Source organism: Ovis canadensis, chromosome 1, assembly GCF_042477335.2.
Source record: "Ovis canadensis isolate MfBH-ARS-UI-01 breed Bighorn chromosome 1, ARS-UI_OviCan_v2, whole genome shotgun sequence".
Lineage (NCBI taxonomy): Eukaryota > Metazoa > Chordata > Mammalia > Artiodactyla > Bovidae > Ovis > Ovis canadensis.
The window spans coordinates 85,687,581-85,702,676 of NC_091245.1; the positions used below are offsets into that span (position 1 = coordinate 85,687,581).

General features: G+C 38.7%; 1 protein-coding gene across 2 annotated transcripts in view; it reads right to left on the reverse strand.

Annotated features, from left to right (window-relative positions):
• Positions 1-15,096, reverse strand: part of VAV3 (vav guanine nucleotide exchange factor 3) — a 428,368-nt gene that overhangs the window by 76,996 nt on the left and 336,276 nt on the right. For both annotated transcript variants that reach the window (XM_069599254.1, XM_069599261.1), the window contains exon 20: positions 8,796-8,932. In XM_069599254.1, coding sequence (XP_069455355.1) covers positions 8,796-8,932 — 137 coding nt within the window. The remainder of the gene's footprint in view (positions 1-8,795; positions 8,933-15,096) is intronic.

The following is a 15,096-nucleotide window of genomic DNA, read 5'->3' on the forward strand; positions in this document are numbered from 1 at the left end:
ACGATATAAACCTCAGGTACAAAAAAAACATGCATCCTATTGTTTGGAAACTGATATCTCTCCTAATGAAGGAAGAAATTTTAGTGAAAAAAGAAAAAGTGTGATGCCAAACAAGGGGACAAATCAACAAATGTATATATATGTGTACACACACACACACACACACACACACACGAATATAATGAACAAAAGAATGCAAGCAAGTGCTTAGGGACAGCTCACAACATAAAATCAGTTATTTGCATTGTCTGGTCATGAGTCTACTACACGCATTTTATTTTTCATTATTTCATGTTTTATGGCAAGAGTGCCTTGTGGCCAATTAGTTATGAGGCAAAAATGATTGTGGCAAAGATGCTTAAGGCAAAAATACTAGACACAAACCAGACCAGAGCAGAAATCAATGAAATGGGAAACAGAAAAATAACAGAGAGAACCAGTGAAGCCAATTGCTGGTTCTACAAAAAGATCAACAAAATTCATATTAGTTACAGGCATACCTTATTATTGTACTTCACTTTATTGTGCTTTGCAGATAACTGTGTTTTTTTAACAAATAGAAGGTTTATGGCAACCCTATGTCAAACAGTTCAGTCGGTGCCATTTTTCCAACAGCATTTGCTCATTTCATGCATCTGTGTCACCTTTTGATAATTCTCTCAATATTTCCAATTTTCCCATTATTATTAGATTTGTCTGGTGATCTGTAATCAGTGACCTTTGATGTTACTACTGTGACTTACTGAAGGCTCAGATGATACCACTTTTTAGCAGTAAAATAATTAAGGTTTGACTAAGATATGAACACTTCTTTAAACATGCTGATGCACACTTAGCAGACTACAGTATTATGTAAACATAACTTTTATATACACTGGGAAACTAAAAACTTTGTGTGACTTGCTTTATCACAGTGGTCTGGAACCAAACCTGCAGTATCTCCAAGGAATGCCTGTAGTTAGACTGACCAGAAATAAAGAAGTCACAAATTATCAACTGCAGAAATGAGAGAGATGACACTGCATATTCTACACACAAAATAGCAAAGCTCCCTCAGAATGAAATGTATAACCTAAAAGACATGTATTTACTAAAGAAGTTGAATTTGTAATTTTTTAAAAATCCTGGAGTTGAATTTGTAATTAAAAAAAAAAATCTTCCTACAAAGCAAACTCCAGGCCTAGATAGTTTTCCTGGTAAATTCTACAAAACACTTCATGAGGAAATAACAGTAATGATTCTTTCAGAAAATTTAAGACAATAGTTCTCAATTCATTCTTTGAGTATTAAACTATTACCAAACCCAGACAAAGACATTACCAAAAAACATAACAATAAAAAGGACAATATATCATTACTAACTGGGGTTTATCTCAGGAAAGCAAGATTAACATCTGAAAACCAATGTAATTCACCATATTAACAAAAAAGAAGAAGTATAAAATCATTTCAGTTGATGCAGGAAGGGCATTTAACAAAATCTAACATCCAATTTATGCAGAAGAACTATACAAAAAAGGTCTTAATGACTCGAATAACCCTGATGGTATGGTCACTCACCTAGAGCCAGACATCCTGGAATGTGAAGACATCTGGGCCTTAGGAAGCATTACTACAAACAAAGCTAGTGGAGGTGACAGAATTCCAACTGAACTATTAAAATTTAAAACGCTAAAAGATGATGCTGTTAAAGTGTTCCACTACATACGTCAGCAAATTTGGAAAACTCAGCAGTGGCCACAGGACTGGAAAAGGTCAGTTTTCATCCCAATCTCAAAGAAGGGCAATGCCTAACAATGTTCAAATTACCGTACAATTTCACATGCTAGCAAGGTTATGCTCAAAATCTTTCAAACTAGGATTCAGCAGTACATGAACCATGAACTTCCAGATGTACAAGCTGGATTTTGAAGAGGCAGACAAACCAGAGAACAAATTGCCAACATTCATTGGATCACGGAGAAAGCAAAGGAATTCCAGGAAAACATCTATTTTTCTTCCATTGACTATGCAAAGCCTTTGACTGTGTGGACCACTACAAACTGTGCAAAATTCTTAGAGAGACTGGAATACCAGACCATGTTACCTGTCTCCTGAGAAACCTGTATGTGGATGAAGAGACAATAGTTAGAACCAGACATGGAACAACAGACTGGTTCAAAATTGGGAAAGGAGTATGTCAAGGCTATATATTAGCCCCCTACTTATTTAACTTATATGCAGACTACATCATGTGAAATGCCACCTGGTTGAATCACAAGCTGGAATTAAGATTGCCAGGAGAAATGTCATCAGCTTCAAATATGCAGATGACATCAGTCTAAAGGCAGAAAGGGAAGAGGAACTAAAAAGCCCCTTGATGAGGGTGAAAGAGGAGAGAAAAGTGAAAAAGCTGGCTTAAAATTCAACATTCAAAAAATGAAGATCATAGCATCTAGCTCCAGCAGTTCATGGCAAATAGAAGAGGAATAAGTGGAAGCAGTGACAGATTTTATTTTCTTGAGCTCCAAAATCACTGCAGACGGTCTGCAGCCATGAAATTAAATGACAACTGCTCCTTGGAAGAAAAGCTCTGACATAATATATTAAAAAGCAGAGATATTACTTTGCCAACAAGGTCCATATAGTCAAAGCTATGATTTTTCCAGTAGCCATGTATGGATGTGAGAGTTGGACCATGAAGAATGCTGAGGGCTGAAGAATTGGTGTTTTTGAATTGAATTGTGGTGTTGGAGAAAACTCTCCGGGGTCCTGTGGATAGGAGATCAAACCAGTCAATCCTAAAGGAAATCAACTCTTAATATTCACTGGAAGGACTGATGCTGAAGCTCTAATACTTTGGCCATGATGCAGAAAGTCAACTCACTGGAAAAGATCCTGGTGCTGAGAAAGATTGAAGGCAAAGGAGAAGGAAGTGGCAGAGGATGAGATGGTTGGATTGCATCACTGACTCGATAGACAGGAATTTGAGGAAACTCCAGGGGATTACAGAGGAGTCTCGCAGGCTACAATCCATGGGGTCTAAAAGAGTCAGACATGACTTAGTAACTGAACTGCAACAACAAACAACATCAAACATTCATTACTGGTAAAAACTCTCAGCAAACCAGGACTAGAAGGAAATGTCCTCAACCTGATGAAGTGCATCTACAAAAACTGCGGATAACCCAATATCTAATGGTAAAGGATTCAATGCTTTCTTCCTAAGATAAAAAATAAAGCAAGGATTGGGATTTCCCTGGTGGTCCAGTGGCTAAGACTCTGCCTTCCAATGCAGGGGGCACAGGTTCAGTCCATTATCAGGAAAGTGAGATCCCACTTGCCACACAGTGCAGTAAATAAATAGATAGATAGAGAAATAAGGCAGGAATGCACTTTTTTTTTTAACTACCTCCATTCAACACACATCGAAGCTGAAACTCCAATACTTTTGCCACCTGATGCGAAGAGCTGACTCATTTGAAAAGACCCTGATGCTGGGAAAGATTGAGGGCAGGAGGAGAAGGGGACGACAGAGGATGAGATGGTTGGATGGCATCACCGACTCGATGGACATGGATTTGGGTGGACTCCGGGAGTTGGTGATGGACATGGAGGCCTGGCGTGCTGCAATTCATGGGGTCGCAGAGTCAGACACGACTGAGCGACTGAACTGAACTGAACTGATTCAACACATGGCAGGAAGAAGACATAGAAGGCAGCCACATGGCAAAGGAAGAAAAACCTGTTTATTCATTTATAACCTGATTGCCTTTTTTAAAAAATCTGCTGGGATCTACTAAAACTAATGTGAGTTCAACAAGGTTTTAGGATAAAAGATCAATTTGCAAAAATCAATTTATTTCTATGTATTAGCAATAAACAGTATAAATCATAATTTTAAAACTACCATTTATAATAGCATCAAAATGACATATGAAATAATCATAGATAAATATGACACAGAGGGCACATATCTTCTGCTCCGACAATGACAAAACTGCTGAGAATCTAAAGACCTAAATAAACGGAGAGACATACTACGAACAGTAGTCAGAAAATTCAACGTTGTTAAAATGTCAATTCTCCAGTACTGATCTATAAATACAATCCAAATCAAAATACAAGTAAGCTTTTATTGGTGAAATTTTCAAGACATTCTAAAATTCATATGAAATGTGAAGCATCTTTGGACAAAACAAAACACATGGAGGACTAACACTAATTTCAAGACTTACTAGTAATTGCGAAAATTAAAATATCATTGTAATGGTATACAGATGAAGAAAGCGACCAGTAGAACAAAGATACCAGAAACAGAGCTACACAGATACGAATGGTTTTCTACAAAATGCAAGGCAATCCAGTGAAGAAATGATTTTCAACATATGGTGCTGGTGACAAGAATCCCTGGTCACATAGTGGATAAGAATCCATCTGCCAGTGCACGGGACATGGGTTTGATTCCTGGTCCAGGAAGATTCTACGTGCAGAGGAACTAAGGCTGTGCACCACAGCTTCTGGGCTCACAGACTGCAATTACTGAAGCCTGCTGCTCTAGGGCCCACGTGCTGCAGCTACTGAACCCCACTTGCCCTGGAATCCATACACTGTCATAACTGAACGCGAATGCTGCAGCTACTGAAGTCTGTGCTCTGCAACAAGAGAAGACACCACAATGAGAAGCTGGTGTACTGCAATAAAGAGTAGCCCCTGCTCACCAAAACTAGAGAAAGCCTTTGCAAAGCAATGAAGTCCCGGCACAGCCAAATAAATAAATAAAATCATTTTAGAAGAACAAACAAATGGTGCTGGAACACACTGAATCCATATGCAGAAAAAAAAAAAACACCTCTTTAATTACCATATATAAAAATAGCTCAACATCATAAACCTAAATATAAAACTTAAAACTATAAAGCTTCTAGAAGAAAACACAGGGAAACATCTTTGTAACCCTGGGGAAGGCAAGGATTTCTTAAGATATTTACAATGCCCATAGTGTGATTCACAAAGGAACAAATTAACAAATTGGGTAACATCAAAAGTAAACACTTCTGCTCTATGAATAACATTATTAAGGTAGTAAAAAGGCAAGCCACAGGGTAGGACAAAATTATGGAAAGAATCTAATTTATCAAGGATTTGTATCCAAAATCTATGAGACTCTCAAAATTCAATGATTAACAGCTCACAGCTCATTAAAAAATTTGACAAAATATTAGAACATCAGTGAGGTTTTACGTATGGTAAATAAGCACAGAAAAAGATGCTTAATATCAGTAGTCAGGGAAATGTAAATCAAAACCACAATAAGATACTACACACCTGTTACAACAAATCTAGGAAAACTGACCATACGCAAAACTGGTGAGGCTACGCAGCACCTAGAAATATCTTACACAGCTGGTGGAACTGTAACAGGATAAAGTTACTTAGAAAAACAGTTTGGCAGTCTCTTAAAAAAATAAACATATGTCTAATTATGATCTTTCAGTACTCAGTATCATAGGGCATCCCCATGCTCAGACTGTAAAGAATCTGCCTGCAGTGCAGGAGAACTGGGTTCGATCCCTGGGTCAGGAAGATCCCCTGGAGAAAGAAATGGCAACCCACTCCAGTATTCTTGCCTGAGAAATCCCATGGACAGAGGGACCTGGTGGGCTACAATCCATGGGGTTGCAAAGAGTCGGTGACGACTGAGCAACTAACACTTTGACTTTCAGTATTTACCTAAGAAAAATGAAAAGTATGTGTTCCTACAAAGACTTATACTTAAATGTTCACAGCACCTTGTTTGTAACAGCCCCAAACAGTAATAACCTGAAAGCCCCTCAGCAGCCTAATGGATAAACTGTGCTATACCCATACCTAGAACAATCAACAACAATAAAAAGAGCTTATTTCACTTGGCATTATGTCACTCAAGTTCTTCCACGTTTTTGTATATGGCAGCATTTCCCTCTTTTCAAAGACTGAATAGGATTGCCCTATGTTATATAACAGATTTTCATTTATTCAGTCATCCATTGATGAATATTTAGGTTGCTTCCAAGTCCTGGCTATACTTACATAAGGAATCAAAAACTGTCAAATTCAAAGAAGCAGAGAGTAGGATAGGGGTAGCCAAAGCCTGGGGGAAGGAGGAAATGCAGAAGTAATCAAAGGATATAAGTTTCAGTTATGGAACATGGATAAGTCCTAGAGTTCTACTATACAACACAGAGTGTACAGTCAGTAATACTGTACTATATACTTAAATATTTGCTAAGAAGGTAGTTCAGTTCAGTTCAGTCCAGTCCAGTCACTCAGTCGTGTCCGACTCTTGGCGACCCCATGAATCGCAGCACGCCAGGCCTCCCTGTCCATCACCATCTCCCAGAGTTCACTCAGACTTAGGTCCATTGAGTCCGTGATGCCATCCAGCCATCTCATCCTGGGTCGTCCCCTTCTCCTGCCCCCAATCCCTCCCAGCATCAGAGTCTTTTCCAATGAGTGGCCAAAGTACTAGAGCTTCAGCTTTAGCATCATTCCTTCCAAATGTTAATGTTGTTAACCACAAAGTAAATAAGATAGTATAGGAGAAAACTTTTAGAAGTGATGGATATGTTTATGGCATAAATTGTGGTAATAGTTTTAAGAATATATACTTATCTCCAAACTCAAGCTGCATGCATTAAACATGTATAGCTTTTTATATATCAATCAAATGACAATAAAGTGCTTTTAAAAAATGATAGAATTATCGTGGGTTCCCTCATAGCTCAGTTGGTAAAGAATCCGCCTGCAGTGCAGGAGACCCTGGTTTGACTCCTGGGTCGGGAAGATCCCCTGGAGAAGGGATAGGCTACCCACTCCAGTATTCTCGGGCTTCCCTTATGGCTCAGCTGGTAAAGAATCCTCCTGCAATGTGGGAGACCTGGGTTCGATCCCTGGGTTGGGAAGATCCCCTGGAGAAGGGAAAGGCTACCCACTCCAGTATTCTGGCCTGGAGAATTCCATGGACTGTATAGTCTATGGGGTCGCAAAGAGTCGGATGACTGAGCAACTTTCACTTTCACTTCACTAACTGTTAAACAGAGCAACAGGGTTTAATCTCACGATAATAATGTTAAGTGAAAGAAGCCATCCAAAAAAGAATATGTACTATACTATTCCTATATAAAATTCTGAAAAATGCAAACTCATAGTCTGAAAGCAGAACTGTGGTTGCCTGGTGGGGTTAAGGAAGGGCATGAGGGAGTAGGTTACAAAGGGCGTAAGGGAGACTAGGGGTTTGGGGGAGAGGTTACAAAGCACCAAACAAAAACTCTGGGGCTGATCTTATCATCTCAATTGTAACAATGCTTTCACTTATACGTACATTTGACAAAACTTATCAAATTCAACTGCATGTTAAATATGTGCATTTAATTATATATCGCAAAGTTGTTTTTTAATGGCATTAGTAATCCAAGTAGGAATAGTTTCTGCAGGAAACTGCATTACAAATAGGCCATAAGGAGGCAGAGACTGAGTGCAGACTACTTTCTCATCAGCTTTGGGAACAGGAGAAGGAGAAGATGAGAGGGAGTGGAAGACTGACATAGCCAGACAAAAAGTGGAGTTACATGTGCTTTAAGCTGGGAGGAGCCTGAGCATATTTGTAAGCTGTAGAAAAGGAGCCAGTGGAGAGAATGAAGTTGAAAATGTAGCAGTCAAGAGCCAACTGATGTAATGTGAGGATGGAATATCCAAGAATAAGATAAGACAAATCTTATATATACACAAGCAGGCATGTTTTGTGGTTGGGTTGGGAAATGCAGGAGTGGATAGAAGAGTTAGCGTCTGAGTCTGTCATTCTCTTCCTTTTTTGGGAAGAATTAGGTATGAGAAGCGTAGGATACTGAAGAAGGTTGCTGGAGCTCTAGAAAAGCCACTGGCTCTAGAAATTGATATGTGGTTAGAGTTAACTGTTCAACTTAGGGGCATTCTTCTGTAACAGGATGGCAGACAATAAGATGCTTTTGTGCAAATAAAGTAGCTACCATTTACACATGTACATGATGGATTATTATCCAGCAATCCTTTTCTGCTCTCTCTTTACCCCTAGAAAACTTCACTCATGTGCTAAGCTTTCTGTTGATCCCACTTTTTTCTCCCTCAATTCACAATAGACTTTTGACACTCCTTACGTTTGTTGGGAGGTATTTCTAACATATGCATGAAAATACAGAATAATTTAATGAACAGCAATGTTCCACCATCTAACTCTATTCGATCATTACACGGTACTATATTTACCTCATTTAACAAAACCCTTGAACCAAAGCAGACTAATGGACAAGAGAGATTTCATCACCAGCAAACATCAACATACTCGCTCACTTGACACAATTTACTTATTTTGTAAATAATACCCAGAGCAAACACTCTGATAATTTTAGGTATTACTGTGGGTAGATACAATTGGCCAGCAATGGCCTCTGGAAAGCTAGTTGGTAGTTCCCCTGAAGTAAAGTGCTAATATGTTAGAACTGTGTGAATTAGATCATACCCAAAGTCTGGGTTTGGAAAAAATGCTGTCAATGCATGGATTTTTAATACAAATGATAATTCTGATTCAGAGCACAGATACTATTTTCTTTAGTGTTCTAACACTCACTGCCACTTCAGCATTGGTAAATTTGAGGGTGGTTAATAAAAAATATTTTTCTTCACGTCATGTAAAATTTCTGAAGCTGAAAGCATGCAATCAGTTCTAAAGACAATAGCTTTGGTTTCCAAGAAGTAATAAATCATCTGTTAAATCTAAAACACTGTAATGTGAACAGTACCTGCCAAAACAGACTGTGTGCATCTCCTCTCAGAAGTTCAACTGTATCCCCTGCCTGAATGTGTAATGGGGGTCCTTCATGAAGAGCAGGGGGTGGTGTTCCACTGTAGCTCCTAATAGCCTGCATCTTTGGTAAACCTGAAAATAAGCAACACAACTCTTAGGATTATGAAAATAATAAAGTGTGAAATCCAAATGCGCTTCTGAAAAAAAAAAAAAAGCCATTAGGAACATCAAAGAGTTTTAATAGCACCAAGCCCAAGGAAACATACGAGGTAACCACAATGGAATGCTTTTCAAGTTTCTCATTATTTAAGATGGTAATAAAATAAGACACATATTTATCCTCTGATTCCTTATACATTTTTCCTCTCCCTCACCATCAATCTCTTTTTAGTTGAAAAAATATTTCTTTCAGCTGATGCCTACTTCATAAAAAACACATCACGTATAGTTTAATGGAAAAGAATCAATTTTTTCATCAACTCTGTCCTTTCTGCCTATTACTTTCCTCTTGGGCATCGGCTGATTTCATCACCAAGGAAGCTCACCCTTTCTGTGTATGTATCACATTGCCCAGTATAAGGCTCATATCTTAAGGTTATCTTTGTAATTCAAAACAAAAACGGTGATGGATGTGCCCCTGCAGTACTTAAGACATTTATATGGAGAAATTCTTCAGGCTCAAATTTAGGCTTGCAAAACAGACCCAATAAAGGGAATGTGTCTAAGCCAATAGTATCAACAGCACTTGAAATACTGATCCAGCCCTTTTTGTTGTATTTCTTGGAATGGGCAATGAAGGCCTCAGTTCGGAATTTCATTTTTGTGAACAGCAGCTTCAATTGCACCCAGGCCTGACTGCACCGACACGGCTTCCAAATGCACCATATCCCAGTCACCTTTTCATCTGGAGGTGAAACTGCTCCTGCCAACAAGGCTGATTGCGCAAAACATGGTATCTGTTGCACACTGAAGGACTTAAGCTATTGTTTATTACACTTCAAGACTTTTTATTCTAATGATTAGACACAGTTATGCTATAACTGGCTGAAATTGTAGCACTAAATAGAGGAGAATGAATGACCGTCATTCAGTTCTAAGTGTCCAGGTTACCTCAAAAGGACCTGTGTGTCTATATGAAATGCTCCAGCAAAGGTTGAATAAAGTCCCCAAAATCATTTCTTAATAACCACCCCGCAGAGGGTGAGGAGAAAACAAGTGTGGCTATAAACTAAACAGAACTGACAAGTTTTATTCAACCCTTTCTTATCAGCCCAGTTGATCAGAAGACAGAAGGGCTGAAAAGCAATGCACCCTGCACCCCATTTAATGGCTGTAACTGTCGAGACGTGTTTTGAGTTGCCACATCTCCCCTTCGCTTCAGTTCTTGTGCCACAGAACCCCGAAGCGATGACTTTGATCCCACATCTCTCATGGAGTTTCCCCGCCAGATGGTAGAAGGCGGTGGCACCCTAAACAAACAGCAGACATTGTCTTTTCCAAAATGAAAGAACTCTTCTCGGTCAAGGGTTTATCAGACTCACTCTTAACATACTATACCTGAGTTGTGTGTGTGTATGTATTAGTCACTCAGCTGTGTTCAGCTCTGTGACCACATGGACTGTAGCCCACCAGGCTCCTCTGTCCCTGGGATTCTCCAGACAAGAATACTGGAGAGGATGGCCATTCCCTCCTCCAGGGGATCTTCCCAACCCAGAGATTAAACCCAGGTTTTCTGTACTGCACGCAAATTCTTTATCATCTGAGCCACCAGGGAAACCCATAATTGACTACAGAAAGCTTATTTTACATTTTTTATTAAGATACTGTGGTTAACATAAAATGAGACCTAAACATGCCATGCATACCAAAACAGATTTAGAAGTTTAATAGATGGAAGAGGATGCTAAAATAGAATTTTTCAAATGCAGCATGGCTTGCATGATCATTATTCCATGTTGAGGGGCCAGAGTAAGCCTTGGTTTGCAGTAAGCCTCGGTTTTACTGAGCATTCCTAGGGCAAGAAAGGCATTTTGTTCAGTAGGCTCCCTTGATAATTTTGTTTTTATGTCAATTTTTAAATAAAAGCTAAAGACAAAAAAAGAAGAGTTTTTAAACCTGAAAGAGCTGATGTGGGCCTTAAATACTGGAATCAGTTGAATGACAGGAAGGGCCCTGGCCTTCACTGCAATTGTCTCTGTAGAGAAAGATCCACAGGGACAAAAAGCAGCAGCGCCATGTGAGAAATGGTGGGAGCAGCAATTCTCTTATTGCCGATGTGCCCAAGTTACTCATTCTCAAGAAGAAATGATTGAAAATGCATAGACTTAAAAAAAATATAGAACACTTCACGAATTTGTGTGTCACAAGAAAAATTAAGTTTGATGACATTTCACCAACCAAATATAGGTTATGGATTAAAATCCAGAATGCCCAGGCTATACAAAAAGGCTGTGAAATAGGTATGGAGCAATGTTGAATTATTTATGCTTTTCAATGGACTAGAATGTTGACAACAAATGACCTAGTAAAATCAAAATATTTAAAACTGAAAATAGTACATATATTAATATACTTCAGTCAAATAATGAGACCTAAGTACTAGTCTTAGGATTTACTTTGGACTAGGCAGTCTTTGGAATGATGGACTTGGTTTTCATAGTCTTGTTTATTCCTTATTTTTTCATTTACTCTATTTTTTCTGCTATTACTTTCTTCTTGGTTATGAGCTTCATTTGAGTTAACTGAGTAGCACACAAGCACAAGGTATGTTGCTGATCTCATTCCTTAAACAAAAATTGTGTGACCCTTGCCAAGAATATGGTTGAGCCCAGGTAATAGTCAAAGGAGATCGCTACTAGCCTGAATTCAGCCATACCCGATTTGCCAGATATGTTTACTTGACTCATATGCTTTTCAGTGGGATGAGTTATAAATGTATAGTATAATGGGATTTATATTTTTTGGTCACTAGTTAGGATCATCTTTGGCTATTTATTCCTCGTTGGCCAGCATATCCCGTTTCAGGGTGACCTGTCAGGGCTACAGAGATTGAAAAGATAAAAGGAGTGAAGCCAGGGCACAGTGACACAATGAATTCTGACAGTCTGCCCCTTGCCTCTGATGCCTGCGCGAGGAGGGCTTCTGCAGTACTAGTGGGGTGAATGGTTGCTTTCCAAAAGGCCCTTTTGCATTCCTTTCTTTTATTAAAAAACAAGACAGTGACACTGCTAATAAGGTGAAAATAATCACATTAACTGATAGATAAAAATGCAATTAAAATAAGAGAGGGAGTGGGTAGACTTCATGTCAGCACTCAGCCATCAATGTAATTGTTGACACAATCTACTGCCACAGCAGGCATTCACACCTCGTAAATGAGACCAAGAGTGGAGGAGAAATTAGATTTACAAATGTTCCTATTCAGAATAGTCATTTAGTGTTAATTTAGTATAGGTTTTCTTCTCCCCTTACAAAATATTCCTGACAGGTTTTAACCTCTGTTTAAAAATGTCCAGAACAGAACATTCACTACACACATCCCCGTGACAACTCAGTCATTGTTGGATATAGTTTATTAACAAGCTCTATCTGAAACTTACTCAGAACTTTCTCTAACTTCTCTCCATTGACCTGACTCTTTCCATCTGGAATTATGCTGAAGAGGGCAAATCTCCTTTTTATAGACTAGACTTTCAAAATTTTGTTCAGGCTTAAAATCCCTAGTTTCTTATTAAAAAAAAAAAAGAAATTCTTATTTTCCTTTGGTTATCCACACTTCAAGGGATTCTGAGATGCAAAATAAAACTACAAAAGCAGAACTGTAATTTCCCTCACTGATATGGACCCATCAGAAATAAGTAGCTAAATGTTATTTAAAAAACTGATTAAAACATATAAATCCCATTATATGATAAACTTATAACTCACTGCAGAAAGCTGCTTTATTCTTCTCAGGTAAACATGGATGTAATAGTTGTTTACTTTCTTTTCTAGAACTGAATTTCTAATGGATATGTTGGTATAATTACAAGGCTGCTCATCAAAATCTGAAAAGTTATTTATATTGAAACTACATTCAGATATTAAATGCAAAATAATCATATGTAATGCCAACATACACAGTTGAGCAATCGTGGGGTTTCCCAAAACTTTATGTAATCAATAATCTTTATCTAAGCGCATATCACTAAAATGGCTGAGACAAAATAGATCTCCTTCCAAATGTTTAGTTATTTCAGCTTGTTTTATTCCCTTCAACATATGCTATATGGCTAACTGTGTCCTTAATACATAACTTGTAGACAATTGTGCCCTTTAACTTTTGTTCATATTGGCAACTATGCTTAGTCTAAAATCAGACAAGGACCCCACATCATCTTTATGCAGGAAGAATTAGCAAAGAGAAGAATCAGAAATACTAAAATGATGGTTTTACTCCAGTATTGTCATGGGGTTCTGGTTAAATAAAACTGAAGCCAGTGTAATTATGTGGAACACTAGAGTTTTCTAAAACAGCACAGAAGTATTTTTAAAAAGGGGATCTGAAGCAAGATTTCCTTTCAAATCTGAATTCGATACCAGTAAGTGTGACGTATGCCAAGAAAGGATTTCAAGTGTACTTTTTAAAAAGGAGTTAGTTCTAGGTAGAGTTCTGTTGGAAAGTTGCTAGATATAAACCATTTCACTGACAATTTTCAAATAAAGCCTCAATGAACTTAGCCTACTGTACCTTTATCAGCCACTGTGGCTTCTGAGAAGAATGACTGCCACAGCCGAGATCAGTATCTATTCAGGAGGCTGATATCACTGCCCTAATGCAGTGGGCTTCCCCAGGGCAGTAACTTAAGAGCTGAGAGTTGTGTACTAGATAAATGAGCTGTCCATAATGTGCTGGCCTTTCACCTCTGAGGTCTAATTTAAAATCGAAACACTGGCACATTAAAAAAATAACTAGTTTTGCAAGATGTCAGAGGATATGGTTGGTTTATTCTGGCAAACTGATCACAAGCATAAAATATTCATCCATTCCTTAATGTCTCAAGCAATCCTAAGTGCTGGGCATGGTGGCCTGAGAAGGGAGGAAGGCCAAGCTTCCCACCCACAAAAAGCCTATAGTGCACTGAATATACAGGTAAACTAACACAACAATACAATCAGGCACAGGCTCTTGGTCAAGGGGAACTTTTTCCAAATATGCCTATTAATAAAAATTTGAGTGAATTCTTTTGGTAAGTCTTCAGTTGTTCTTTTCATTGTTTAGTCACTAAGTTATGTCCAACTCTTTGTGACCCCATGGACTGTAGCCTGCCATGTTCCTCTGCCCATGGGATTTCCCAGGCAAGAATACTGGAGTGGGTTGCCATTTGCTCCTCCAGGGGATTTTCCCAACCCAGGGATTGAACCCATAGCTCCTACATTGGCAGGCAGATTCTTTCCCACTGAGCTGTAGGACCCTGAAATAAGTATTTTATCTTTGCTGTAAGTGTCCTAAGTGCAGTTTCCAAATCCTAGGCAGGTGAGGGAATCACATTCCGCTGGGGACAGGCACAAGCACCATGACTAACATCTGCACTGTCTGGTATCTTGCCAATTAAATCCTCTTTGCCATCTAGGCTCTTACTGACACAAGTTTACACTCTACCAGCAGGTCTGATGATCAGGTTGAGTCAACTGAGCTTCTGGCAAGTGAGGCAGACTGGGATGCTGGACTTCCCCTGCCCATCACCTCTTCCAGGGCTCTTCCCAGTGAAGCAATGACTTTCATTCATTTACTGCTCTTTACGGAGGAACAAAAGGAGCCTTATCATGGAAACCATCTGTTACAACAGAAGTAGATGATTTGGTGGTGGGGGCGGGGGGCGGGGGGGAAGGAAACTGGTCTAAAGAACTAATTGTTCACAGAGGGAACACAACCCGTCAATGATTTAGAAGATTTTCACTCAGAGAATCCTGCTTTACTTTTGTAAACAATGATGAGTCAAATGAAGGAAACAGCACTGTCACTGCTCGTATAAAAGCAAGCATCCAACAGGGAACCTTTCTTCCAACTTTATAAACACTGGCTAGTCACTCCTTGGCACTATCTATTGGTGTATTAGTAAATGAAGGGTGAAAGATATAATAATGTCTTTTGGAAACCTCTTCCATTTATTAAAAAGATTTTAAAGACTACCAATTATAACAGAACTGTCAAATTTCGTGTGTTATTTTAAAATCCATGCAAATTTAACACTCTGTTCTATTGAATCAGTATGTTTTAGTGGCCCCAAAAATTAGGTTTCCCCAAAATCATTAAA